General features: G+C 47.2%; 1 protein-coding gene across 2 annotated transcripts; it reads right to left on the bottom strand.

Moving 5' to 3' along the window:
- Positions 1-10,938: 10,938 nt before the first annotated feature.
- On the bottom strand, positions 10,939-22,711 carry POLR3GL (RNA polymerase III subunit GL). Of its 2 annotated transcripts, XM_081112843.1 has the most exons (8): positions 22,625-22,702; positions 14,816-14,977; positions 14,354-14,483; positions 13,284-13,352; positions 12,890-12,946; positions 12,379-12,452; positions 11,957-12,067; positions 10,939-11,662 (listed from the first exon to the last, which is right to left on the bottom strand). In XM_081112843.1, the coding sequence occupies exons 2-8, from the start codon at positions 14,933-14,935 to the stop codon at positions 11,576-11,578; spliced, it is 648 nt and encodes a 215-aa protein (XP_080968969.1). In that variant the 5' UTR covers positions 14,936-14,977; positions 22,625-22,702; the 3' UTR covers positions 10,939-11,575. The 2 variants fall into 2 exon arrangements, with proteins under 2 accessions (XP_080968969.1, XP_080968970.1); XM_081112844.1 differs by lacking the exon at positions 14,816-14,977 and having other exon boundaries at positions 22,625-22,711.
- Between the last annotated feature and the right edge of the window lie 2,079 nt (positions 22,712-24,790).

Here is a 24,790-nt window from a genome sequence, read left to right on the forward strand (position 1 = left end):
GAGGCAACTGATTAATATTTCTCTCTCACATCAATGTTTCCCTGTTTCTCTCCCCCTCTCTCCCTTCCTCATAAAAACATATTTACCCCTGCTGAGGATTTAAATGAATAAAACTCCCTCTCCAAGCTGGCTGCAGTTCCAGGGCCTCAGGGCCTGGCCCAATAGATGTGTCGATAGCCTAAAAAGAGTTCAAGGATCAGCCTTCCTGTGCTATTAAGGAGAAATGGTGTTACCTGACTTTTAAAAATATATTTTTTAATTAATTTCAGAGAAGAAGGGAGAGGGAGAGATAGAAACATCAATGATGAGAATCATTGATCAGCTGCCTCCTGCACGACCCCTACTGGGTGATCAAGCCTGCAACCCAGGCATGTGCCCTGACTGTGAATTGAACTGTGACCTCCTGGTTCATAGATTGATGCTCAACCACTGAGCCACACCGGATGGGCACTGGACTATTTTTAGAAATGGCCCACACCCACGGACAGGTTAGAGCATGCTCTCTGTGGTTTCCAGGGGTAGGTTATGTAGGGGAAAATCATCAGTCTTGGAGGCTAAGGAAGGGTTGTGGTCAGGGTCTGGTCTCTACTAACTGGTGGGTGTTGGGTAGGGTAGTTGATCAGATCACCTGGTCCAATCAGCCATGGCATCGCTTTGTCTTTTCTGGGCCTGGAGCTGAAACGTAACTGGGGCCTGGATGCTATCTCTAGTTTGACCAAAACTCTGACTCTGGGTGAACGGACCCCAGGCTTTGTTCTTAAGATTAAGTGATGCTGATCAGAACCTCATTGTCTCGAGCGCTTAGTGATTAAGGGAGTGGTCCTTCCTGCAAGGGAGTAGGAGGCCAGTGAGTCAAGGTGCTAGATGAGGCCAGTTCGAATCAAAAAGAAAGAAAGGGCCCTGACTGGTTTGGCTCAGTGGATAGCGCGTGGGCCTGCGGACTGAAGGGTCCCAGGTTCAATTCCAGTCAAGGGCATGTACCTTTGTTGCAGCCACATCCCTGGTAGTGTGCAGGAGGCAGCTGATCGATGTTTCTCTCTCATCGATGTTTCTAACTCTATCCCTCTCCCTCCTCTCTGTAAAAAAATAAATAAATCAATAAAATAAAATAAAGAATTCCACTCTACTTGGAAGGAAGGAAGGAAGGAAGGAAGGAAGGAAGGAAGGAAGGAAGGAAAGAGAGAAAGAAAGAAGAAAGAAAGAAAGAAAGAAAGAAAGAAAGAAAGAAAGAAAGAAAGAAAGAAAGAAAGAAAGAAAGAAAGAATAGTGTGGTAGTGAAGCCAATATACTCTGAGCCAAACTAAGTTCAAATCTTACTCCCACCACTTAACAAGCGCTATGACTTGTTTCCCCTCTGTTTGTTTACCGGCAAAATGGTAGATAATAACATCTCAGAAGGTTATTGTGAGATTTAAAAATACATGTGAAGTGTTAGAACAATAGCAAGGAAAGTGTCTGTCACCGAAAATGAAAGAGGAGCCATATCCCATATCTTTTGCCACCACCACCAGGCATGCCCCAAAAATGCTCTCTAGCCAATCAGAAGTGAGGCTGTTCTCTTTGTTCCTCTTGACTCCCTTCCTGGGTTTGGGGAACAAGACAGTCTGAGGAGCGGTCAGTGTATAGACGCCGATTCAGCCTGGAGTTCATTGTGGTAGGGGACAGGCAGCCCACTGTTGGGACTCCCAACCCCAGGCCAGGCCAAGCCCTCTGCACACCTTTAGCATCTCATGGGATAGTCTGGGAGAACAAGCGTTTTTTCTCTCTCATACACCCAGTGTGCTTCTCAGGTCTCTAGAACCATCTGGAAATTAACTGAACTTCCTTAACTTTTTAGTACGCACTCCAGAAGGAAACTTTCCACCGTTTGGAGAGAGAAACTGAAGAACAGAGGGTGCTGGGTTACAAGGTGACTCTGAAACTCTGGGTCCCGGCTGCCAGTCACTACTTGAGCCAGTTCAGCAGAGGCAGGGTGGAACCATATATGAGCGTTTATTCCAATCCTGCCGGCGGCGTGGAGAGCAGCAGGTCATCCACAAACATCTGCGGTGCAATCCCCCATAAGCCAGCTGCTTATATTGGGCAGGACAAAGATTACAGGGGACATTAGGCAGAAGGAATAGGCAATGGGGGCTGGGGTGGGGCTCCATTGTCTGAGCAACAAGGTTGTTCATCTTTCCATGATAATAGGCAGTTCTAGGATAAGAATGGATCACATTCCAAGGCTGACTCCCAGGCCCAAGGTTGACTCCCCGATCCAGGGGGCATACAACTCCCAGCCAGGTTAGAATGTGCTTTCTTTAACCAGAATAAAACAATCATAGTTAACAGAGCATGATTAATATTTCTTACAACTAAGAGCTAGTCCCCAATATTCTATTTCTGCTCCTAACAACACTACAAAGAATTCTCAGACTCCTTATCTAAAGGGACTGCATCTCCTTTGATTTTCCCCCTTGAGGTGGACTAGACTGAGTAGCACAAAAACCAGCTGAGGGGAGCCCATTGTGAGCCCATGTAGATTATTCCTGTTTTGTCCTGCCCTTCCACTTGGCTGACCCTGCCGTACTGTCCCCCGGCTTGTTACATAAGGAGCGAAGAACGGACAGATTCTGAGGCTGGATTTTTCTGACTACCAAGTGATTGGTCATCTCCAGGGACAGGAGGAGAAGGAAGGACACAGGGGCATAACTGTGAATCCCACGTGCTGTGAGGGCTGGGATGTCAAGCCAGGTTTGGTCTCCTTCCTTATTGGGTGATGGAGCTGCCAACTACCTCTCCAAGTCAATCCAATAGCTAGTAAACAGGTTCTTGGAAATGTCTGGCTGGGTGCCCAGTTTGAATATTTTTAACCTCCTGGACCGATGGACAGAGGAAGGATTTCAACTGCTGGCAGGGAAGGTGGGGTCATGAGAACTGTGCTTCCCTGATATGGTTCTGTGGTGAAAGACCCCTCCTTCTCCACTTCACCTGTCCAAATTCTGACTTCCTCCGCCCCCTGTCCACTCACAACTAATCGTTTCTTTGTCTCCTGTTCTCCCATTTCTCTCTGTTCCTCGCCGTTCATGCTTGACTCACCTTCCAACTCTGAGAAACCTTTGGTTTCTGTTCCAGGCCACGAGATGTTAGCGCCATGTCAGCGTCGATCAGGGAAAGGGTGGCTGGGCAGTGACCTTCGCGTCCGAGGGGAAAGGCACAGCCTGCCAGTGGTACCCGGAGGCTTCTCCAGTCCTGCCTCCCCAACCGCTCCTGCGACCGCATGCACCTCTCTGCCCCCAGCCCTTGGGAACAGAATGGCGGACTTGGGAGCCCAGATGTGCACCTCCTATTCCTTTGGAAAGTAAAGGAAATGCCAGAGCCCTGTCCCGTGTGGTTCAGTGGCTGAGCGTCAACCTATGAACCAGGAGGTCATGGTTTGATTTCTGGTCAAGGCACATGCCTGGGCTCGGGGGCTCAATCTCCAGGAGGGGGTATGCAGGAGGCTGCCAATCAATGTTTCATCATTGATGGTTCTCTCTATCCCCTCTGCTTTTCTCTCTGAAATCAATAAAAACATACTGTATATATATATTTTTAAAAGGAAATGTTAGAGGTCAGAGGAGCAAACCAGGGGCCCGTAGGTGGAAACAGCTTGCAGGCATTTAGAAAACTGTACAGTTTCTTCCTAAAAATTTGAATTGGTTATAAACATTTAAAACCCAACTTTTCACTAAAATCGACTGTTCTAGCGTCTCTTAAAAAGCAATGATATTTGAACACACAGTGTCATGGCATCAAGCTGCTGGAGCTGAAGGGGGCAGGCCCGCTCTTCCCTGGTTCTCACCATCCCCTATTGCATTAAACCACCTGCTTCAACTCCTCTATGCCTGCCTGACCCCGTCTGGTGGTCACCTCTGCTCTGAGTAGAGCTTCTCAATTACTCCCTCTGAAGGACCTTTGAGATGACGGAGAGTGAACCATTTTCCAAGGACTTCCAGATCAGCCCACAGTAGTCTGTTACAAGCCAGAAATGTCTTTGAAGTGTGTATTTTAGGTTTAAAAAGTGAACATTTTTATTTATGCGATATACTCTATTTATACAGTTTTAGTATAAAAATAATTTATCTCCCCACCCAATCTTAAAAGCAAAATTGGCTCTCTGGACGGTGTGCCATGTGTATTCTGTGGCTCTAAACACTCCTCACCATGTCACCCATGAATAGCCCGATTCAAGCAGCACAATGCTAACGACAGGCGGCAAAGAGAGGTCTGGAAAGAAAGACATGGCGATGGAGGGAGAGTCGAGGAGAGGAAAGGACTCTCAAAGACACTGAGTCCGAGAGACCAGCTCTCTCTGACCCTAAGTCAACTCTCCTGCCCTGGTGCAGGTCAGCCCCTGAGAAGTCTGTAGACACCCCTGAGGACTCGGGGCAGGTGTTAGAGTGGTGACTCAGAGTGAACGCAAGTATCAAAACAAGAGCCAGGCCAAGTAAGGGAGAGGTGAGGGACTGAGAGCAGCCAAGTGTGGTCAGACAGGAAAAAAGGTCTCGGGACCAGGAGAGACGTGTGGGCACAGGGAGCTGAGGGCATTTGCCCTTTGCCCCACTGTGCCCATCTTTGTTTCACTTCCTCTTACCACCCCTGCTTGAGAAAAATGGGTGGAGAGTTATTTTGATCACCTTAGATGAGAGAATTTTTTTCCCAGAACGACTAGCATCTCTGGCCATAGCAGAGCATAGGAGGGTAAGCATCAGTGTTATGGGCAGAAATAGAAAATTGGGAACTAGCTATGGTTATGGGAAATATTCATCGTGCTCTGTTAACCGTGATTGCCTTGTTCTGGTTAAAGAAAGCACATTCTAACCTGTCTGGGAGCTGTATGCCCCTGGGACGTGGGAGTCAACCTTGGAATGTGGTCCATCCCCAGCCAAGAACTGACTAATATCATGGAAAGATGAATAACCTTGTTGCCCAAACAATAGAGGCCCGCGCCAGTCCTCCCTCCCCCCAGCCCACTGTGCCCACTTCCCCAGATTCCTGTTTCCCCACGTAATCTCTGTCCTACCTGATATAAGCACCTGGCTGATGGTGGGGGGCAGAGCAGATTTTTTGTGGGTGACCTGCTGCTCTCCGGGACTGCCAGCAGTTTTGGAATAAAGGCTCACACAGGATTCAACCCTGTCTCTGCTTCATTGGCTCAACCTGTCTCTGCTTAACACGCAGCCCAGACCCACTGGTTGTCCAGCAACACCAGGGCTTGCCTCTACGTACAAATGGGATTTTATCTATTTTCTCCAAGATAGAGACTACCCCAGATCAGTGTCCCAGGCTTAGGTGAGTTCCCCTACCCCTTCCGCGAGGCAAAAACTGGCCTAACTAATCTCCCTCCCGTTCTAATACTGTCCATACTGCCCTGCTTGTAACAAAGAGGGTTAGATGTGCGGCCAGCATGGCTCAGTGGTTGAACATTGACCTATGAACCAGGAGGTCGCAGTTCAATTCCAGGTCAGGGCACATGCCTGGGTTGTGGGCTCCATCCCCAATGTGGGGCATGCAGGAGGCAGCCAATCAATGATTCTCTCTTATCATTGATGTTTCTATCTATCTCCCTCTCCCTACCTCTCTGAAATCAATAAGAAATATATAGCCCTAACTGGTTTGGCTCAGTGGATTGAGCGTCGGCCTGACTGAAGGGTCCCAGGTTCGATTCTGGTCAAGGGCATGTACCTTGGTTGTGGGCACATCTCCAGTAGGGGGCGTGCAAGAGGCAGCTGATCGATGTTTCTAACTCTCTATCCCTCTCCCTTCCTCTTTGTAAAAAATCAATAAAATATATTTTAAAAAAATAAGAAATATATATATCAAAAAAGAGTGTTAGAGACAAGACTAGGGTATTTTCTCCCTCTGTCCATTGTACACCAAGGGAAATGGAACCACAGGATGAGGAAGATGCAGGGAGGCAAGGGGCCCGGTGTGGGGAAGTCCAGCCCGCAGCTGAGGATGCTGGGGGAGAGGAGGTGTGAGAGTGGAGAACAGTCCCAGAGTCACAGGTCACAGGGACAGCCCCTCCGCATTGGTCACGACCAGGTCTGAGAAGTCCCTGGGTCCCCTCCTCCTGAGTCTGGGGTTCCCGCGCTGATTGCACTCACCTTCTCTGTTAGGGTTGACTCCTTGTCTTCGCAATGACTCCCAGCCAGGGGTGGGCAAACTTTTTGACTCGAGGGCCTCAATGGGTTCTTAAACTGGACCGGAGGGCCAGAACAAAAGCATGGATGGAGTGTTTGTGTGAACTAATATAAATTCAAAGTAAACATCATTACAGAAAAGGGTACTCCCAGTAGGGTTGCAGCCCACGGCTGCTCCAGCCCAAAATCCGCACCAAACAGTGACACGTTGTGGATGCATTTGTTTCTCAACAATCACTTGTGGATTTTCTGAACCCCAAATGCAACAATTTTGTTGATTAACCAAGCCATCAAGATGAAAATGAGCCTCATCAAAATTCAGCCACATTTATGCAAAAATGGTCATGGAAAATTTCAATAAAAGAGTGCGTATGTGCCAGCAAAGCCGTGGAGGCCATTTACCCGATATGCTATTCCATACATAACCCTATACTGTATCCTTTATGAATCAATAAAAAAATTATAATTTTTAATTATAAACCTGTGTTTTCTATCAAAATTACTTCTTGCGTGAATTTTGGGACACCCTTTATATATATATTTTAATAATAAAAAAGAAAAAAGTGAGCCTCCCCCTGGCCAGGGAGCTCAGTTGGTTAGAGCATCATCCCAATACACCAAGGTTGCAGGTTGGGTCCCCAGTCAGGGCAGATACAAGAACCAATCAATTATATATATAACTAGAGGCCCGATGCACAAAATTCGTGCGAGCGGCTCGACCCTCGCAACCCCGGCAGTGGCTTCCTCGGCCCTTGCAGCCCTGGCTTCGTCCAGAAGTTCATCCGGAAGGATGTCCAGAGGGTCATTCAGCTGTCTGGTCTAATTAGCATATTATGCTTTTATTATTAGAGATCATCAATAAAATTGTATATGTATATTTTAAATGTATTTTTATTGATTTCAGAGAGGAAGGGAGAGGGAAAGAGAAAAATGTCAGTGATGAGAGAGAATCATTGATTGGCTGCCTCCTGCACACCCCCTACTGTGGACAGAGCACGCAAGCTGGACATGTGCCCTGAACAGGAATCAAACTGTGACCTCCTGGTTCATTGGTTGACACTGAACCACTGAGCCACACTGGCTGGGCAATAAAAGTATACTTTTTTAAAAAAGGACCAACCAATGAATGCATAAATAAGTGGAACAACAAATTGATGTTTCTCTCTCTAAAAATCAATATATATATATATATATATTTTATTTTTATTATTATTTTTTTAAGTGAGCCTCACTAGGGGAAAGGTTAATGGAGAAGGGGTTACCACTGGTCTGGCCACATTGGATAACTGAGCTACAGCATTCCTCTCCATCTCATTTCTCTTCTCTGTCCTCTGGCCAGATAGAAAGAAGGGGAGTTAGAGAGGACCTGCCCCCCTGGCTTCTTCCTCAGTCAGAAATGTCTTGGTGACCTGCCTGTTTTAGTCCTAGCTTGTGACCTTGAACTCTGCTCTAGGGGTTGTCTCCTTTCTTGCTAGTTGATGGGATTGCTGATTCTCCTCCTATTAAGCTGCAGCGGGTTCTTGGAAAGGACTGGCCAGGTGCCAGAGTTATCTTTAGCTCGCCCACGCTGAGAATAAGATGGGGAGATCCAGCAGATGGCAGGAGCTCAGCAAACGCTGGCCACGTCCTGACCTTTGTTCTCAGAACCATTTGGGCTCTTGCAGCTGGAGCAACACCCGCGTGAAGGACTCCTAGTGGACACCCTAATCCAAATCCTGTTTCATTCATGAGGAATGTGAGGCTTGAGACTGGACATAACTTTCCCAAGGACACGAAGCGATGGGGTGGTGAAGCGAGGCCCACGCACCAGGGCTCTGCCCAGCTGGGATGACAGCCCTTCCCCTTCGTGTAGTTCTCATCCAGCTGGGCCTTCGAGCCACCTTATCTTCCATTCAAAGTTCAAGCAACAGCGAACATGAATCGAGGAAAGTAATTGTCTTTTCCTCACCAAACCAAGGGGGTCCTGCCCATCTGACATCTGACCCTCCAATGTTCTCTGGTCTCCGCTCCTGATCTTCTAAACCTCATGCTGCGTCCAGGCCTCCCATCCAGCTCTCCCCCAGACCACTCGAGACCCGGCAGGTGCATTTGCAGACCCCACTCTCACTCTTCCTGCTCAAGGTGGGAGGGGACCAGGAGGCTGGTAAGAAATGGTGGGTAGCCGAAACCGGTTTGGCTCAATGGAGAGAGTGTTGGCCTGCGGACTGAAGGGTCCCAGGTTCGATTCCGGTCAAGGGCATGTACCTGGGTTGTGGGCACATCCCCAGTGGGAGATGTGCAGGAGGCAGCTGATCGATGTTTCTCTCTCATCGATGTCTCTAACTCTCTATCTCTCTCCCTTCCTCTCTGTAAAAAATCAATAAAATATATTAAAAAAAAAGAAAGAAAGAAATGGTGGGAAACGATAGGACGCTTGCCAGAGAACCTACCCTGCTTGAGGCCAGTGCAGCCCAGGCTGTGGGCATGGGAGAAACCTGTTCAACATCAGCTGGCCCTAGCAGGCACAGCATGCCGGGCTGAGCAAGCACCACACAGGTCCTCTCCACATGTTTACGAGGAGGCCTCAACCTCTAGCCTTCCTCTTGGTCCTCCAGAGGAATAGCAGCCCTGACTGTTTACTGGGCCTTAGCAACCGCAGCCCGCCGGACAGAGCCTGCGGAAAGTGGGGGAGAGGTCAATGGAAACAGACTAGCTCATGCCTGGAACTGCCCCGGCATCTGGGGCAGCTGCCGGGTCCCATGCCTCTGGCTTTGTTCGGCAAGGTCACCTGCCAGCAGAGGCAGGAAGTCAGACAGGGACGAGTCCAAGAATGGTCTGATTTTCCTGGTACTTTGTCTTTGAGGCGAGACATCTGACCCCAAGTGGTCACTCTAACCTTTGTCCCCCTTTCCCCTGTTTCAGGGGCAGAGGATGTGTGTGCACAGAGGTGTGTGTACAGGGGGTGGGGGGGGGGAAAGGGCGAGCCGGGATGTGTTCCTCCTCTACTGTCTTCTGTCTAGAATCTTCTTTGCTCCCATTCTTGAAGTTCCCAGGCTGGCATGGGTGAGGTATAGGGCATTGGCTGTAACACCAACAAAGACACAGATATGGCTGGCCAGATTTGGGATGGGGGGGGGGGTGTCGGAGGCGGGGGGGGGGAAGGGTACAGAAGATTTTTCAGTGCCTTTTGATTCTGTTTCTTGCGGATTTCTCCCTAGTCATCTCACAGGCTATAGTGTGACTGGGAAACCCCAGGGGCGGGTCCTCTCCCTACCCCCACTCCACTTACAACACCTCACAGAGCTAGAAAAAGAACACATCAATCATCACAAATTACTCAATACTGGAATGTTCTGTTTCTATTCCAGTCTCCTTCTCTGTTCTCTTGGCTGCTGCTACTGTAACACCTACTACTGCATCCATATGGGGCTTTTAAGGGCCTTCCCTCAGTGAAGCCACAGGCCCTATTCATTCTTTGCAACGGGGTCAGAAAGATCTAATATAAGGTTGCCACTCTCTGTCACTTGATGCTGCAGGGAATTCAGTGTGCCAGCCTGAATGAGGTTGGGAATTTCTTTCTTATTTTGATTGATTGATTGATTGATTTGAGAGACAGGAAGGGAGAGAGAGAGAGAGAAAGAGAGAGAGAGAGAGAGAGAGAGAGAGAGAGAGAGAGAGAGAGGAGAGGGAGAGAGAGAGAAAGAGAGAGAGCAGCATGGATTTGTTGTTCTACTTATTTGTGCATTCCTTGGTTGATTCTTATATGTGCCCTGACTGGGGATCGAACCCACAACCTTGGCAGAGCAGGGGCCATGCTCTAACCAACTGAGCTATCTGCCAGGGAGGGGAATTTCCTGAAGGTTCTCCTGCATCCCATCTTTATCGCTTTCAGATGTGCAGTCGGGTTGCTATCTGTGCTTGCCTCCTGATTCAGTCCTTATTCCGCACACGCAGCTAGCCTGTGACTGCTGCATGTCAAGTGGCTGGAACCAATCAGCTCATCGAGGGCCTTCTCAGAGCCAATCAGAGCCGAGGGAAGTGACCTCACCCAAGGGAGAGCTGTGTAGGCGAGGAAGCATCTCTCAGAGCTGAGTGTCCCTAAGTCACTCCGCTCCACCCCACCCTCCTTAGTTCCTGTAAAGCAACACCACCTCCCCTCTCCCTCCCAAAGAAGGAAGTGAGAAGGGCTAACTAAATTCCACACGGGAAAAACAAAACAACTGCAGCTTAGCCACACCGTGGCTTCTAGAAGCAGAGAACAGAATATTCAGAATATTGTGGGCTTCACCTACACAACCGATTCCCAGCGGAGTCTCCGGGGCCTGGAAGCGGGTGAGTGTGCTGAAGAAGACTCAGCACCTCCCCCGTCTGCCCGCTCCACACCTGGCTTCCTGGACTCTCCCCACAAAAATAGCTGCAATCATTCCCTGTAAACAAGGGCAAGCTCAAGGCCAAGTGTGGGAAAGACAGGGCCTGCGCCCTGTGAGCACATGAGGACAGGCACAGTCCTGTCCCGTGGCCGGAGGCTCAGGCATCAGCTGATCTTCGGGGCCAGCGCTGTTCTCCACTGCTCTGCACAGCCCCTCAGATGAGCTTCTTGAACGTTCCTGGCAAGGCTAGACTGGGAGCACGTGTCCCACCACTGGGGTGGGCGGGAAGGGAGAAGAACAGGAAGGCTGTAACCCCCGGGTGTCCCGGGACTCTGACAGGGAAGGAGAGAATGGCTCAGCGAGGCATCCCCTTCATTCCTCCAGCCCTCTCCCACCAGGCCTCACCCTGAACAAAGAGACAGATTAAAAAAAAAGTTTTTATTTAAAAATATAAAACTGGCCTTACTCCTCCTAACCGCTCCCACCCCCAATCATCTCCACCAAGAACTATAAAAAGTGGGTGAGGGCATGTGTACAGCTGCCTCAGGTCTAACAGTTCCAGTTCTTCTTTCGACCCTCCTTTCTCCCTTTCATACAAGTGGACACGGGTCCCCTGCCCTTTCGCCAAGATCTCAGAAGTGACACAAGGGCAGAGGCAGGGGAAGGGTAGGAAAGAGAGCTGTCTGTCGCCATTCTCCATTTCCGTCTCCATAGACCAAACAGGTTATCTCAGTGGTTCTCAACCTTCTGGCCCTTTAAATACAGTTCCTCATGTTGCGACCCAACCATCAAATTATTTTCGTTGCTACTTCATAACTGTAATGTTGCTACTGTGATGAATCGTCATGTAAATATCTGATATGCAGGATGGTCTTAGGCGACCCCTGTGAAAGGGTCATTGGATCCCCAAAGGGGTCGTGACCCACAGGTTGAGAACCGCTGGGTTATCTGGACACTGAGCGAAAGATCTCCTTGTCCACAAAACCAAGTAATAGGCACAGTGCCTCTCTGTATCCTACACAGAAAGGTACGAAGGTCCAGGGTGCTGTTTAGGGTCCTTATTCAGTAGATAGCTTCATCCATATTGTCATCACTGTCAACCCCAAAGTCCTCTCCATTGTCGAAATATGACATGATGTAATCCGTTTCCTGTAATATAAAGGAAAGAAAAGTCAGGCGTGCTTTTGGCGTTCTCCTTCCTCCCTGTGTACCCGGTCCCTTCCCTCCCAACCACACCCTCTAGGCCGGGAAACCCCGTCCAGCTGTGGCCGGCTTGTAGAGGAGCCTGCGGCCAGATGCCATGGAGGGCACTATCTCCTTTGGCTCTGCCACCCTCTGAAGAGAACATCCCTGGTGAGCAGAGTTGAGATCCCCAGAGCTAATGAGAGCAAGAGAGCAACAGGGCAAGAGAGAGGAACTGCGGGCGGAAAGCGGTCTCCTCACCTCTTCATGTTCTTCTTCGTCGTACTCCTCCTCTTCTTCCTCTTCCTTCTCTTCTTCTTCTTTCTCCTCGTCTTCCTCTGAAGTTACTTCTTCCTCCTTCTTCTCCAGAGTCTTTTTTTTTTAAGATTTTGTATTGATTTTTAGAGAGAGAAACATCATTCATCAGCTGCCTCCCACCAGGGATTGAGCCCACAAGTGGGGCATGTGCTCTGACCGGGAATAGAACTAGCAACTTTTCAGTGCACAGGTCAACGCCCAACCAACTGAGCCACACCGGCTAGGGCCTTCTCCAGGGTCTTATGTGAAGATGAATAGGAAGACAAACTCAGACTCAGCGCACAGAAGGGAAAAAGTGAGGCACACATGGGCAGAAAAGGAGGGCATGGACCTGGGGCTCAGGCCCCATGCACATTTCCTCCTACCTCTAGTTTCTGTATTGTTTCCTCTTTATCTTCTGTGGTCTTGGGGGGTCTCTTGGGAAGTAGAATGGTGGTCCCTGGTGAGAAGATCAAAAATTGAACCATTAGCCTGGCTCAGTGGTTGAATGGCCACCATAAACCAGGAGGTCACAGTTCAATTCTTGGTTAGGGCACATGGCCGGAACGCGGGCTCAATCCCTAGTAGGGGGCATGCAGGAGGCAGATGAGTGATGAATCTCTCTCATCATTGATGTTTCTATCACTCTTTTCCTCTATGAAATCAATAAAAAAAATATATGTATATTTTTAAAAGTGAACCATCAGAGAGCAAACTTCCTGCATTTCTACCACCTTCCTGCAAAGACCATGTTACTCTACTGCCCTCATGTGGCACCAAGGTGTCCAGCAACAACACTGGGTGCTTGGAGTAGGAGTAGGAGTAGGAGTAGGAGTAGGAGTAGGAGTAGGAGGGCAGGAGGAGAGCTCTTTTCCCTCTTTTTCCAGACACACTCACGCTCCTTCTGTAGCTTCCGCACTCGGATCCTTAGCTCCCGGGGTAGACGTCGCCAATCTGGGAATAGTGGGAAAGTAGAAGTCAGTCCGACCCTGCCTGGGGTGAGGGGGACTTCTGTGAAGGATGACTGGTTCTAGAGATAAGGATGAAGGTGAGGAAGGAAGGGGTTGGGCCAAAGTTGCTTGGAATGAAACTGTGGCTTGGATGCCTCCAGGGGGGTGAGGGCTAGTTAACAGGTTTTTAGGTGGAACCTGAGAGTGTTGACTAGTATATGTAAGGGGCCAGTTTGTAAATACTGAGGGGGTGGCGGGGGCACAGAAGAGGGTGAATAGGGTGACGGCCAGTGTGGAGACATTTGCAAGAAGGGCAGTCAGTGAAAGGACCCATCACCTACCAGGGTTCCAGTCGATGGCACTGTCAATCGGCCCCGACATCTGATATTTGTCTGAGTAACGCTCCACATCTGAGGGGTCAGAGGCCAAGGGTCAAAGCTTTATCCTCCCCGAGGCTTCGACCAGGGTTGTTCCTCAGGGCCCAGCCCTGTCAGTACTTAGGAATTGTCTGTTCCCTCAGCCCACACCCAGAGCCCAGGGGTCAGCTTCATGAGGACCTTCAACAGTCTGTAACCTGTCCCTTTCCACCTAAAAGTATGATTTCTTTTGTTATCTCCCTTAACCCAAAGGCATGAGTCTATCAAGAGGTAGTGATACAATAAAAAGCACACTGGGGCCCTAACCGTTGGCTCAGTGGATAGAGCGCCGGCCTGCGGACTCAAGGGTCCCAGGTTCGATTCCGGTCAAGGGCATGTACCTTGGTTGTGGCACATCCCCAGCTGGAGATGTGCAGGAGGCGGCTGATCGATGTTTCTAACTCTCTATCCCTCTCCGTTCCTCTCTGTAAAAAATCAATAAAATATATTTTTAAAAAACGTATACTGGAGACAAGGAACCAGGGCTCCCATATTCCCTTTGCTCCTTGTTCATGGGACTAACCTCCATGAGCCTTTCCGCTCCCCAAGCTTCCACTTCTAGGGAGCACACTGTATTTCCACAGCAGTTAATAAATACCCACTATCCCAGGCCTCCCACGTGCACCCCCTCCTCCAGTCCCTCTTGGTCTCCCCGACTTCTCCACGATCCACTAACCAGAAAGGTAACCCTTTAGTTAGCAGGGTATCTCCTAGGCCTAACACCAGCCCCCCTTCTGATTGGTTGGTGCCTGTAATATCCAGATGGTTAAAAATTATAATACATCCCTCCCTTTATATGGGTGCAATACTTCACCGCCTGCTGTCCCAAGACCATTGCAAAACACAAAACCAATCGTGGACACTGTCAGGTGTTTCGAATTCAGGGGTGATTATTATGATCTCCCCACTGAGATGGTGAGCGTCCTGGCATCGCTGGCCCCCAGTAGGCACTGCCCTGGGAGGCACTCGGAACGGGATACTAGCATCTGACTGACCTCTCTTGGGGACCGCTGGCCGGATGAAGTAGGGGAGCTGCCTCATGGCCCCTCGCAGCTCCTGCTTCAGCGCCAGGACATACTCCCCTTCCTCTCCTGAGGGCAGAGGCACAGGGCGGAACTCCAGGGGCTAAGGAGACAGGGGCAGTGGTCAGTCCGGGGAGAAAATGCTGGAGCACAAATCCAGGAGGGTGTCTCCCCCCAGCTCAATCCCATGCTCCTGCTGAGCAAAGGGCCAGATGAGAAAAGGGGAGCAGCACAGCATGGTGAAAGTTGGGGAGCCAGGGCTCTGAGAAGTCAGGCAGACACTTCCCGGCCTGGAGAACATCCATGGGAGCTGGGTGCACAGGGACAGGGAAGAGCAAGGTAAGGATGGTTTCATGACGGCCCAGGAGACTCCAGGCTCACATACAGGCAGCCAGGGGCACCTGGGAGGCCTGGGCCGGGAGGGCAGACACTCACGGGGAAGAGTGGTGAAGGCTGCAGGGTGGGTGGGGGCAGAGCATCCCCCTTCCCAATGCCCACGGCCTCCATGTTGAAGGTCAACTGGCCGCGGCCCCGACCCCGGCCCCGGCTGGCCATGGTGGAAGCGGCCTGGGTATTCAGAGATCCGATGAGAAACACCTGATGAAGATAAAAACAGAGAGAAACAGCGCAGGAGAAGAGGTAGGAAACCAGGGAGGTATACGACACGCAATCTTTTTCCCTGGGAACCTGAAAAGCCAGTGTAATTCAGCAGGTTTTGATTGAGAAGGCACAGGCCAGGCAGAATATTTCTGGAAATATAAACACGGATGAGACGTGGTCTCAACCGGACAGATAACTGCAATATAGTGTAACTGGAGCCCAAAGGCGAAAGTGATTAGAGCCTTGGATAAAACTCCCTTGCATCCCAAGATAATCTGATGTTTGTCACCATCTGCAGAGCTACCTATGACTTTTCATTCTTTCTCTCCCTGGCTTTCCAAACCCAACCAAGCCCCACTTCAATCCAATGCAGTGCATTTCAGCAACACATTTATTCAGAATATGCCATGAAAAAAGTAGTATGACAGGCACCGTGGGGGCACAGGGATAAGTCATCAGCCTCTGTCAGTGGCGGGCGTGTGGAGGGTGTGGGGGGTGGGGGGGCAGAGAGGAGAACCGTTACAATCAAATTGATCTTTTAAGACACCACTTGGGAGCACAGAACTTAGAATTGGAAGGACCCGCGTGCAGTACTCCACTCGGTAAGCTGTGAGTCATTCTGGGTCTGGTAGTATTTTCCTAAAGAGGGTGTCCATTCTCCCCCATGGCGGCCCATCCCACTGGGATTGACGCTGATGAATCGAAAGCTCCTCTTGCTACTGAACTGAACTCTGCCTCTTGTCATCATCAGACTTGCGGGGACAGTCAGATGCAGCTAGCATGGGGGATAAAGTCGCCAAGTGAAAATGAAACTTGCTCGGCCTGGCGTGGTTCAGTGGCTGAGCACGGACACATGCCCGGGTTGTGGGCTGGATCCCCATTGTGGGGCGTGCAGGAGGCAGCCGATGAATGATTCTCTCTCATCGCTGATGTTTCTATCTCGCTCTCCCTCTCCCCTCCTCTCTGAAATCAATAAAAATATATTTTTTTAAAAATGAAACTTGAAAAAAATGATACCCCAGTAGCAAGGAACATACCTAGCACCCAGATCTTGGTTTCTAATACTATTTTCTAATAAACGGAACCAAGGCTTCTTGAAGAAATGGCTAATTCTAGGATGGGGGCAGGAAATATACACCATGAGCCTGAAGTAGGACCAGTAAGTGCTAAGACAACAACAACAAACAAACAAAAACCACCACACATTGATGGGGCTACATCAACGGAGCATATGCGTCAAGTGAAAGAGCTCCCAATGGCCAAAGCCGGAACAATTTGAACAATAACATAGAGCAGTATTGGATTATTACCCCAAAGCATAAACTAAATATCCAGGAGTTCACACTAGTATAAATAAATGACTGAATAGAATAAATCAATTCATGGGGGAGAAAAAAACATCTCTCATTCAGAATTCCAAATCCATTGTGTGGACTCCCCTAAAGACAGAGGGTAGAACTCCCCTCTCCTTAAGTGTTGGCTGTGTATGGGGAATTTTGTCCAAAACGTATAGTTTTTGAAAGGGTAGGGTAGTAACTTTACAATGGAGAAACTGCACGAACACTAACTACTTCTGCCAGGTGACCAAGGTCAATAGCAACAATCTTAAATCAGGTCGTGAATTTGTACCCTTAATATTGAAGTGATGAAATGGCACTTTACCACTTTACCTCTGTGACCCCCCTCACCCAAATCCACAACCCCAGTCTACTCAGGAGAAAAACATCGGACAAATTCCAGCAGAAGAGCATCCTATGGGCCTGACTGGTACTTTCTAACACTGCCAGTCACCCAAAACAAGGGAGGTGCACCCTTCCATCGTAACAGGGGAGAGCAGTCCTAGTGGTAGGTAGTATTCTTAAAATAAAGAACACCATCCCTTGTGTCTTCTGATCATAGAATATACATTTATTCTAGAAAACTTGGAAACACATAAAGGTATAAAGAAAAAAAATACTTATTATTTCATGATGACCGCCATCTAGTAAGAACCATTATTAATATTTTAACATGTATCCTTTTAATTTCATTTCCATGTGTATAAATACATGTACGTGTATACACACACACACACACACAATAGGACCATGACAACTAAATGTAATGTTGTATACTGGATGGAATCCCAGAACAGAAAAAGAGCAGCAGGTAAAACTAAGCAAGTGTGACACAAGTGTGACTTTAGATTATTACAATGTATCAATTTGGTTTCATAACTGTAACTTAGGTACCATACTAATATATGGTGCTAATAATACGGGAAACTGTTCCAGGGCATAGAGAAACTTTCCGTACTATCTCTCCAGTTTTCCTGTAAATCTAAAATTGTTTCAAAAAATAAAATCTATTTTAAAAAACCTTGAGTAGCACTTTAAATCCAGTTTCTCAGACCTTCCTTGCTTTTATGACCTTGGCCGGTTTGAAGAGAACTGGTCAGGTATATGATAGGATGCTCCTCTGCTAGAATTTGTCTCCTGTTTTTCTCCTGATTAGACTGGGGCTCGGGGCTTGGGGAGGAGAATCCCAGAGATAAAGTACCATTGCATCATGTCATATTAAGGGTACATAGTAACACCTTGTTAGAGAACAATAAGAAATAATACAGTACATAATTAAGATCTCTTAAATTAGTGATTCATAATGTCATTGTTCCCACAGTCCAGAGAAGGGAGAAAAGTAGGAGGTCTGGGATGGTGAGGGGAGGGTTTATAAATAACAAAGTCTCAAGTTTGGAAGAGCACTTAGAAGTCATGCATCCATTCAGGTAACAAATATTTATTGAGCATCTACTACGTGCCAGATGTAATGCTAGACAATGGGGATCATAGTGAATCCTCTAGGCTTGCACCCTTCCTCTGATAAATGAGTACATTGTTATTCATCTTCTATTTAACATCTTTAATTAATGAGAGAACGCCCTATCTCACTTTATATGTCCGGTCATGTTTGGATATTTGTGCTTCAATTAATATTCAACAAACACTCTAGACCAGCGGTTCTCAACCTGTGGGTCACAACCCCTTTGGCGGTAGAATGACCCTTTCACAGGGGTCGCCTAAGACCATCCTGCATATCAGATCTTTACATTACAATTCATAACAGTAGCAACATTACAGTTATGAACTGGCCACGAAAATAATTTTATGGTTGGGTCACAACATGAGGAACTGTATTTAAAGGGCCAGAAGGTTGAGAACCACTGCTCTAGACAAAAAAAAAAATATATATGGCTAAATAAAGGGCATTTTACAAAAATTAGTTATTTAAAAATATTTTTAAATAGTTATAAAGTAATCTATGTTGCAAACATACACACACATTTATGAATAAAAATGTTCTTAAGGGATATACATTAATTTAAGGTGTGTTTTGGGGGTGCGGTTATTTGTAATTTAAGGTTTTCTTCTATACTGTTTTTGTAATGAGAAAAAAATGTTGATTTAAATTTAAAAATATATACTAACAATAGTAGATGAGACTAGTAACATGTAGCAGAAAGGAGAGGGAAAAAGAATATGTGTCTGAGAAACTTGGAAAGTTTCAAGTCCAACTACCACGAAAAAATGTGAAGAAGAAGCTGGCTGTTAGTTAACAGATTGCATGGTGATCTGATTGACAGAGCGTATGAGGGAAGAGAGGAGGACTGGTGGACCCTGGAGTAAGAACCCATCACCATGTCTTCGGGCCCTTTCAGGGAAAGAACACTCCCACTGCTGGCTCCGGTCTCTTTCCACTTGACAGACAGTGGAGAGGGGAGCTGGGTGTTTGTTTGTTTGTTTGCTTGTTTGGGTTTTTTTTATTTTTTTTTTAAAATATATTTTATTGAGTTTTCACAGAGAGGAAAGGAGAGAGATAGAGAGTTAGAAACATTGATCAGCTGCCTTCTGCACACTCCCCCTCACTGGGGATGTGCCCGCAACCAAGGCACATGCCCCTGACCGGAATCGAACCTGGGACCTTTCAGTCCGCAGGCCGACACTCTATCCACTGAGCCAAACCGGTTTCGGCTGCTTGTTTTTAATATATTTTTATTGAGTTCAGAGAGGAAGGGAGAGATGGAAACATCAATGATGAGAGAGAATCATTGATCAGCTGCTTCCTGCACACCCCCTACTAGGGATTGAGCCCACAATCTGGGCATGTGCCCTTGACCGGAATCGAACCCAGAACCCTTTAGTCTGCTGGCCGACGCTTTACCCACTGAGCCAGACTGGCTAAGCCTGGGGCAGGGGGAAGCTGTTTTGACTGCAAAGCAGCCAGGAGTCAGGAAAAGGCCATGTGTTTGAGGTTAGACAAATCTAATTCCATTTCCACATGCGTATCAAGTGGCTCCCAACAAAGTGGGGTAAAATAAGACAAAATTTTATCTAATTCAGGCGATAAACTAAACCATTCATCTCTACCCCACTCAGCTCAGTAATTATGAGTCTCTTATACTTAAGATTGTGATTGTGTCTCAATTCTTGACAGTAAAGTCTCTTATAATCTGGTTCCAGCCGAAACCGGTTTGGCTCAGTGGACAGAGCGTCGGTCTGCGGACTGAGGGGTCCCAGGTTCGATTCCAGTCAAGAGCATGTACCTGGGTTGCGGGCACATCCCCAGTAGGATATGTGCAGGAGGCGGCTGATCGATGTTTCTCTCTCATCGATGTTTCTAGCTTTCTGTCTCTCTCTCCCTTCCTCTCTGTAAAAAATCAATAAAATATATTAAAAAAAAAAATCTGGTTCCAAACTACTCTTCTTTAATATCAACTGTCCCTAGTGTTCACCCCTGCATTCTCCCTCCCGAAAAACAACAACATCCCATATACATTATGCTCATCCCCATTATGTATAACTGTGTGTTATGGTACAAGTTATTGAGAACAGGTTGCAACAAAACATAGAGAAAAACAGTTACATGGAATTTAAGGAAGTTACATGCATGTAGTGGTTAAGAACATGGATTTGAATCCCAGTTCTGTCATTTCTTAGCTATATAACTTTCAGCTACTTTAGAAATATCTCAAAAACTGTTTCCTTCATCCTTAAAAGGGGAATAATAAAAACAAAATCTTCATTCATTTAACAAATATTTACTGCGTGCTTACTACGTGCCAGGCGCTGTTCTAAGAGATCCAGGGACTGAGGCCTAGAGCACTCTAAGGTTTAGACTTTCCTATATTTGTAGTGAAAAATCACCCCAAAAGAATAAACATGCAAAAGACATGGACAATTGCCCTAACCAGTTTGGCTCAGTGGATAGAGCGTCAGCCTCTGGACTGAGGGGTCCCAGGTTTGATTCCTGCATGTACCTTGGTTGCAGGCACATCCCCAGTAGGGGATGTGCAAGAGGCAGCTGATCGATGTTTCTCTCTCATCACTGTTTCTAAATCTCTATTCCTCTCTGTAAAAAATCAATAAAATATATATTTTTTTAAAAAGACATGGACCATTGACAAAAGTCTGACTCTTTACCTGTCAAACTGACAAAGATTTAAATAATAATCAGGCTGTCATGAATTTTGTTGAGATGGACACTCTCATAATTCACTAGAACACAATCGTTTGAGGGAACAATTTGACCACTTGAATCAACAGCCTTTTTTATTTTTATACTTTTAGAGAGAGAGGAATGGAGAGAGAGAGAGAGAGAGAGAGAACACTTATGATCGGATGGAACCTGGAACCTGAGTGTGTGCCCTGACCAGGAATGGAACCAGCCACCTCTGGTGTAGGGGAGGACCCTCCAACTTGCCATACAGGCCAGGGTTCAACAGCCTTTTCTAACGTTCATATCCTTAATCCACTAATCCTATTAAAATTTTAACCTAAAGAAATCATCAGATATGTAGTCAGAGATATAAGTTCAAGGTTGTTCATCAAAGAGCTATTCATAGTAACAAAAATCCTGAAATAACTTAAATGGTCCAACAAAAAAAGATCAAAAAAATTCAAAATATTCATTTTAGACTATTACGTAGCCATAAAAATGACTTTTAAAAAATATTATTTTTATTGATCTCAGAGAGGAAGAAAGAGGGAGGGAGAGAGAGAGAGAGAGAGAGAGAGAGAGAGAGAGAGAGAGAGAGAGAAACATCAGTGATGCGAGAGAATCATTGATCAGCTGCCTCCTGCACACCCCACACTGGGGATAGAGCCCGCAACCTGGACATATGCCCTGACCAGAAATCGAATCCTGCCCTCCTGTTTCATAGGTCGACACTCAACCACTGCACCCACCAGCTGGGCCATAAAAATGACTTTAAATAATATTTAAAAGAAAAAAAATTCACAATATAATGTAAACTAAGGGGGAACATAATAAAAATTGCATTTATTGTATGACCCTGTTTATGCAATACACACACACATATATATGTATACACGCAGAAAAGAAATAGAAAGGATACATATTAAAATATAATAATGGTTATCACTACATCATGGTCATGATATAATAGGTATTTTTCTTTATACCTTTATGTGTTTCCAAATTTTCTAGAATAAATGTATATTACTTCTGTAATCAGAAAACAAAAGGTAAGGTGTTCTTTATTTTTAAGAATGTTACCACTAGGACTGCTCTCGCCTTTCACAATGGAAGTGTGGGATGCAGTGTGTCAAGCTATATATTTGTTTAGAATATTTGTTGCATATCAATTGAAGAACAAATATCCAAAAATGGAATGACTGGAAAAGTGAGATAGGGTCATTTTACTAAAGACGATTAAATAGAAGCTGGATAACCATTTACTAAATATGGTTTACCCGAGGAAGAATGCATGTCTAGAGTAGAGGATTTATTATGATCCCTCTTGTCTAGCACTGTCTGGCATATTGATTTATGCTCAATAAATATTTGTTGAATGAATGAATGAATGAGTGAACCCAAGATATCTAAGCTTTCTTCCGAACTTGAGACTTTGTGATTCATAAAATCCCCCCCCCTCCCCCAACTATCCCAGTCTTCCTAGCTTTCTCCCTTCTCTGAACTGTGGGAGCAACTATAAAATGAACCACTACTTTTAAGAGCCCTTAATTATATACTGTATTTTGTCTTTTATGAATTGTTCCCTAACCACATTAGGAGTTTAAATTCTGATTCCCCAGTCAATTCCATTCAATCAGCCTTCATTGGGGAATGTGTAGGAAGTATTAGAACCTGCCCTACAAAACCTTATATTCTGAGAAGACTAGAAACATTACAGAGAGAGGGTGCACTAAGTACTGTAATACATAAAATGCTAGCACCAGACTGGGAAACAATTAATTCGGGGGGGGGGGGGGGGAAGGTGGTGCAAGAAAGCTACAGGTAGGACATGGGGAACCTTTCATCTGAGTCTTGATAGATAACAGAAGTCCGTCAGGCCCCTGGGGAGGTACTGTTAACAGGTTCGAGGAAAGCTGATGCCATTGCAGAGTCGGAAGCACGAGAGCGTCTTTCCCACGTTCTGCTTTAATGTCGGTTGCCTATGCGCACAAGAACGCTACGGTGTGGATCAATACCGCGATGGGAACCCAGGAGAGAGAGGGGAGGGAGCCCGCGGGGGCTGATCAGAAAGCTGGTTTGCTGTCTGTCTGTCTGTCTCGCAGCTGGCCCAGGCGAAGTAGTTCGGGAACTGTGAGACGGAACCAGGTCCGAGCCTCCAGGTGGGAGCCTTACCTGCCGCCCCTCCCCCAGCGCGAAGCCGAGGCCGCCGCCAACCTGGAATCCGCTCGTCTTCCTCGAGCCGGGGCGCTCTGGGCCCGCCTCCGCGAGCTCCCCATTGGTGAGTCCTCCCCGCCAATCTAGGAGGAGCGGCGGGGAGGTCCGCCCCCTGGCGGCCGAGGAGGCGGAGGGAGGAGCCAGGCGGAACCGGGCGTGGGAGCCACTAGCGGAGGGAGACGGGGCTGCAGAATGAGCCAGGCTCCATTATTTCCCTTCTCGTCTCAGATGGAGGAGCCGCGGGCCAGCCCAGCGAGAGTTCACGAGCGGGCCTGACGCCCAGGTCTCACCAGCCGGCTCTGCGGGGCCCCCCACAGAGAAATGAGCCCCTATGGGGGTGGCTCGTTAGAGATGAGTCTTTGCGTGACAGCCTCACGCCTGGCCTCTGCTCCATGGCTCCAGCCTTCCCTTCCACCCTACCCTGCTTCCCCCCAGCACCACCAGTGAATACTGCTCGTATAAAAAATGTTTCTTTCCACAGTTTGGTAGTTACCAGGCGTGGAGGGGGATAGGGAAAGGTAGGAGAGGGTAAAGGGAAGAAATGGTGATGGAAGGAAACTTGACTTGGGATGTGAACACATGATACAATATACAGATGATGTATTATAGAATTGCACCCCGGAAACTTGTATAAATGTATTATTCAATGTCATTGCAATATATTCAATTAAAAATTAATTAAAGATGGTTAAAATAAAATAAATAAATAAAAAGGAAAGAAAAAAAATGTTTCTTTCCGTGGGTTGCTGCCATGTCTGAAAGAAGATGGGGAGAGGTTTGGGGGGAAGGAAGGTTAGGAATCGGAGAACTAGAGTTAGGGGGCAGGGCAGGAGCCAGTGTTTCCTGCACTTTCCATTGCCTTCCAGCTCCTCTTCGCCCTTGGTAAGGGCACATGGTGGGAATGTTACAGAAGACCGGAGAAGAACCAAGCAACGCTCAGAGAGAGAGAGTTACATTTGATGATGATGATGATGATGATGATGATGATGCACGGCCCAGAGGAAAAAATGTCTCTAGAATTCTGGGCCAAGTCACAAAGGAAATTTCCTGTATTTATACCTTTTTACCCTCTTTGTCTCCCAAATATGGGTTTTTTCTGGTCCCCTTTGCACAGTTCTATGTGCTGGGCCTTTGAGACCTCAACCAAAGGCTTGGCCTGGCGCCAGCACGGATAACTTCATCTGGGGAAGGTTTACGGCCTCTCTGGAACAGGGAGTCATCTTTTTTCCTCATTATTTAAGCCAGCAAGCATTTACAGAAGCCAAAAGAGCAGGGTTAAAATTTCAAACAGCAGTTTTTGTATAAGATGGGTGCTTCAGGAAGACGAGTCTTACGTACACACACGTACGTACACACACACACACACACACACACACACACACGGCCCAGAAACTGAGGGAAGAGCTCAGAGGGGTGATAAAATATAGGCGTCAAGAACCTCTGAGGTGTCAGAGCAATGGCCTGGGAGCAACACCTCTGGGCTTGGAAGGCTGCAGGGTGGTGGCAAGTGCGCCATCTTTGGGATAAGACAGAAGCGGAGCTGTGAGGCTTTGGAGAACTCGCTTAACTTTACTAAGTCCCTGTTTCTTTTTTAAAAAAATATATTTTATTGATTTTTTACAGAGAGGAAGGAGAGGGACAGAGAGTTAGAAACATCGATGAGAGAGAAACATCGATCAGCTGCCTCCTGCACACCTCCCACTGGGGATGTGCCCGCAACCAAGGTATATGCCCCTGACCGGAATCGAACCCGGGACCCTTCAGTCCGCAGGCCGATGCTCTATCTGCTGAGCCAAACCGGTTAGGGCCTAAGTCCCTGTTTCTTATAAAGTGAAGATAATTCCTTCTTTGTAGTGTTGTTGTGAGAACGGGAGATGCGTACGTAAAGTACTTGGCCCATAGCTGGTGTCCAATAAGTGGTAGCTGGTAAAAATGGGTGGCTTCCCTGCAGTATTTCTCCCCCCTTATTTTTAGGACCTTGTGTCCGGTGGCCTCCGGCCTCTGAATGATCTCAGGTGAGTTTTCCAAATCCTTGGGAAATTTTTCCTCACCCCCCATTTCCTCTGAAGCCTTCCAGCTGGACACAAACTCATTCCTAAAATATGCAGATGGAAGCTATGGTAA

The sequence above is a fragment of the Myotis nattereri genome (genome assembly GCF_964212035.1).
Source record: "Myotis nattereri genome assembly, chromosome: 18".
In the NCBI taxonomy this organism is placed as follows: domain Eukaryota; kingdom Metazoa; phylum Chordata; class Mammalia; order Chiroptera; family Vespertilionidae; genus Myotis; species Myotis nattereri.

Coding starts and splice junctions, on each gene's coding strand:
- POLR3GL (XM_081112843.1), bottom strand. CDS start 14,935: ATGGCCAGCCGGGGCCGGGGTCGGGGCCGCGGCCAGTTGACCTTCAAC. Junction 12,947..13,283: donor TGCCATCGACTGGAACCCTG/GTAGGTGATGGG, acceptor CACTATTCCCAG/ATTGGCGACGTCTACCCCGG. Junction 12,068..12,378: donor AAACAATACAGAAACTAGAG/GTAGGAGGAAAT, acceptor TAAAAAAAAAAG/ACTCTGGAGAAGAAGGAGGA.